At 37.5% G+C, this 3652-nt stretch overlaps 1 protein-coding gene across 1 annotated transcript in view; it reads left to right on the top strand.

Moving 5' to 3' along the window:
- Positions 1-1407: 1407 nt before the first annotated feature.
- The window catches only part of LOC21408386 (ATPase 9, plasma membrane-type), a 5712-nt gene continuing 3467 nt past the window's right edge, over positions 1408-3652 (top strand). Inside the window, exons 1-4 of the mRNA XM_024166089.1 lie at positions 1408-1496; positions 2619-2717; positions 2879-3016; positions 3124-3438. Of these exons, the coding sequence (XP_024021857.1) occupies positions 2649-2717; positions 2879-3016; positions 3124-3438 (522 nt within the window). The 5' untranslated portion in view covers positions 1408-1496; positions 2619-2648. The remainder of the gene's footprint in view (positions 1497-2618; positions 2718-2878; positions 3017-3123; positions 3439-3652) is intronic.

Below are 3652 nucleotides of genomic sequence, written 5' to 3'. Positions count from 1 at the left end.
TAAGTATGCTGCAGTTAAGACAGCATCCCCCCATAATTGTTTAGGGACGTGGGTGGTGAACATGATTGACCTGGCTACGTCAAGGAGATTCATGCTTTTTCTTTCTGCTATCCCGTTTTGTTGGGGTGTGTCAACACAAGAGCTTTGTTGTATTATCCCATGAGTTTTGAAGAATTCTCCAAGGATGGTATTGAAATAATCTCTAGCATTGTCAGACCTAAAGACTTTTATACTCGTTTAGAATTAATTTTGTATCATGGTATAAAATTCTTTAAATATGACACTAGCTTCTGATTTATCTTTCATGAGATATATCCATGTTAATCTAGTATGATCATCTATGAATGACACAAACCACTTTATTCCTGAAATTGTTTTAACCCTTGAGGAACCCTAAATATCACTATGGATCATTGCAAAAGGATGAGAAGATTTATAGGACTGAGATGGATAGTTGTTTCTAACATGCTTTGAAAATTGACAAATTTCACATCGCAAAGATTTTTCATTCACATTGTCAAACAACGAAGGAAACAACTTTCTTAAATACTGAAAATTAGGATGTCCCACTCGGAAGTGCCACAACATAATTGCACTTTCTTTACTGGAAAGGTTGAAGGAAATAGGGAGAGACACACTTGCATGATGAGCGTGTTTTGTAGGATTACTAGGCCCTTTGAGAAGATAGAGTCCCGCACACTCCTTAACATTGCCAATCATCTTCCCTGATTCTAAGTCCTGAAAATAACAATGAGTTGGTGAGAAATGAGTTACACACTTTAGATCTTTAGTAAGTTGGCTGATAGATAAAAGATTGTAGTTTAGATTTGGAACTAGTAACACAGATTTTAGAATAAAATCTTTGTTAATGACGATAGTTCCAATTCCTGTGACCTTAGCACCAGAACCATCAGCAATCTGCACATTATAATTTCCAGGATATGGGTAAAGTGTGTGAAATAACTTTTGATTACCCGTCATTTGGTCCGAGGCACCAGAATCAACAATCCAAGGACTGTAAGTTTCCTTTTGTGATGTTGCAATTGTGGGGATATTACCTTTTTGAGTTGTAGTCCTAATCCCGTTCGTTTCGGGCACATTCTGTTGACTGATAAGCTTTTGCAGGAACTCCAATTGCTATTGGCTGAACATCATGTTTTTTGAAGTAGGTTTCTCTTCTCTACTGGCTATGAGTCCACGACTTTTCTCTTTATTCTGATGATTCTGATAAGCTGCTCTAGGTTTCTAATCAGCCGGTTTTCCATGTATTTTCCAGCACGTATCCTTTGTATGTCCTGGTTTCTTACAGTGCTTGCACGATGGACGGCCATTTTTTCTTGATTGAGAACCATCACGACTCAGATTGGGGCCAGGTGCAGGGAGAGCTGAAGCTTTAAAGGAGTCAGAGGATCCTTGAGTGGTTGTTTGAGCGCCCATCATCACCTTCTTACGGCTTTCTTCTTTCCTTACTTCAGAAAAGGCTTCTCGGATTGAAGGTAAGGGTTTAGTGTTGAGAACCCTTCCTCTAACTTCATCCAGATTCTTATTGAGACCTAGTAAAAACTTGAAAATCCTCTCTTTCTCCACGATTTTCTTGTACTTGATGCTGCAAGTAGTACAACTGAGCTTTTCACTATCAAAGAGATCAAGTTGCTTCCAATATCTATTTAGATTGTTAAAATATTGGGTAACAGTCATATCCCCTTGTCGAAGTTCGCTCAGTTGACCTTTGATTTCAAATAGCTCAGTCGTGTTCTCATTGTCATAGTATGTTTCTTTTTCAGCCTCCCATATCTCTTGAGCCGTACCATAAAACATGAAATCTTCACTGATCTCCTTGGTCATGGAATTTAACAACCATGACATGACCATGCTATTTTCAGTTTTCCAAACCTTGTGTTTTGGATCTTCCTGTGCTGGTTCGGTCATTACTCCTGTAAGATAATCATCTTTTCCTTTGCCACAAATGAAAAGCATAATGGATTGTGACCATTGAAGATAATTCCAATCAGTTAATTTGTGGCTTGTGATCGGCAGCAGTAGGGAATCGGAGTTCGTTGGGATGCTAGATTCACCGTTCTCTCGAGCAGAAGAGATGGTTGTGGTAGACGCAGCTGATGTTGCAGAGGAGGCCATTCCGTACTTGACCATTAGTTTTGAGAAGAAACAAAAGAGGAATAGAGAAGAAGACTCACAAAGATTGAAGATGATGTGGATCAGAATACACGCTCTGATACCATGAAGATTATTTGAGTGAAAAAGAATGAAGAATTGAGGGAATTGAAGAGATCTGAGAAAAGAGAGCACTGATAATAAGAACTTTTATTCTCTTCTTTTCTGCCTTTAACCATGTACAGCCATTGCCTATTAATAGGCTAGAATCAGCAAATCATGCTGATTGTTACAGCAGTAAAAAAGGAAAGAAATCAAACTGATTCCCATGAATTTGGGAACCTTATTTGTAGGCCCTAATCTTATCTAATATGATCAGATTTACCTTATTTCCTAAAAACAGAAAATAAAACAAAGACAATAATAACTAATTACAAATTATCATAATCTTTCAACAGTTATTAATCAATTTTAAGTGTTTAATATATTTGTTGTTCTTGTAACAGGAAAGCAAGCTTCTGAAATTCTTGGGTTTTATGTGGAATCCTCTATCATGGGTCATGGAGGCTGCTGCTATCATGGCAATTGTATTGGCAAATGGAGGGGTAAACATAACATAACATACCATGATCTCTTTCAGCTCCGAATATATAACATACATACATACATATATATATATATATATATATATATAATCTGGTGTAATATATATAAGTGAAATGCGATTAGGGTTATTAATATTTTCAATGAACAAATATGAATGCAGGGCCAACCACCAGACTGGCAAGATTTCATTGGTATAGTGATATTGCTTTTGATCAACTCCACCATAAGTTTCATGGAAGAAAACAATGCGGGCAATGCTGCAGCAGCACTTATGGCTGGTCTTGCTCCAAAAACCAAGGTGATAATGAGTGAATATATATATATATATATATACATGATACATACATACACACATTATTTTTATGTTATGTTTCAAGTGATAGTCATGAACTTTTCTTTCTGTAGGTTCTAAGAGATGGAAAGTGGACTGAGCAAGAGGCTGCAATCTTGGTACCAGGAGATATAATCAGTATTAAGTTGGGAGATATTGTCCCAGCAGATGCTCGCCTGTTGGACGGAGATGCCCTCAAGATTGACCAGTCTGCCCTCACCGGCGAGTCTTTGCCGGTGACGAGGGGCCCCAGTGATGAAGTCTTCTCTGGCTCCACTGTGAAGCAAGGTGAGATTGAGGCAATTGTGATCGCCACTGGGGTCCATACCTTCTTTGGTAAGGCTGCTCACCTCGTTGACAGCACAAACCAAGTTGGTCACTTCCAAAAGGTACTATTGTCATTTCTTAATCAGTTTTATTTTAATTTTTTGTTTTTAAACCACGAAAAAAAATTGTGACATGAGGAAGAAAAGGCTCTCATTTTAAAGTACTACTTTTGTGTGACGAGATTAAAATGTTTCAAATTTTTTCCAGTTTAATAAATGTTTCTTAAGAGAATCTCCATTCTTTTCACTTTTAAATCACATTCTTCTTCTTCTCCCC

Source organism: Morus notabilis, unplaced genomic scaffold, assembly GCF_000414095.1.
Source record: "Morus notabilis unplaced genomic scaffold, ASM41409v2 Scaffold843, whole genome shotgun sequence".
NCBI classification, from domain to species: Eukaryota; Viridiplantae; Streptophyta; class Magnoliopsida; order Rosales; family Moraceae; genus Morus; species Morus notabilis.
The sequence above is the reverse complement of the archived record's forward strand: the minus strand, read 5'-3'. Positions and strand labels throughout refer to the sequence as shown.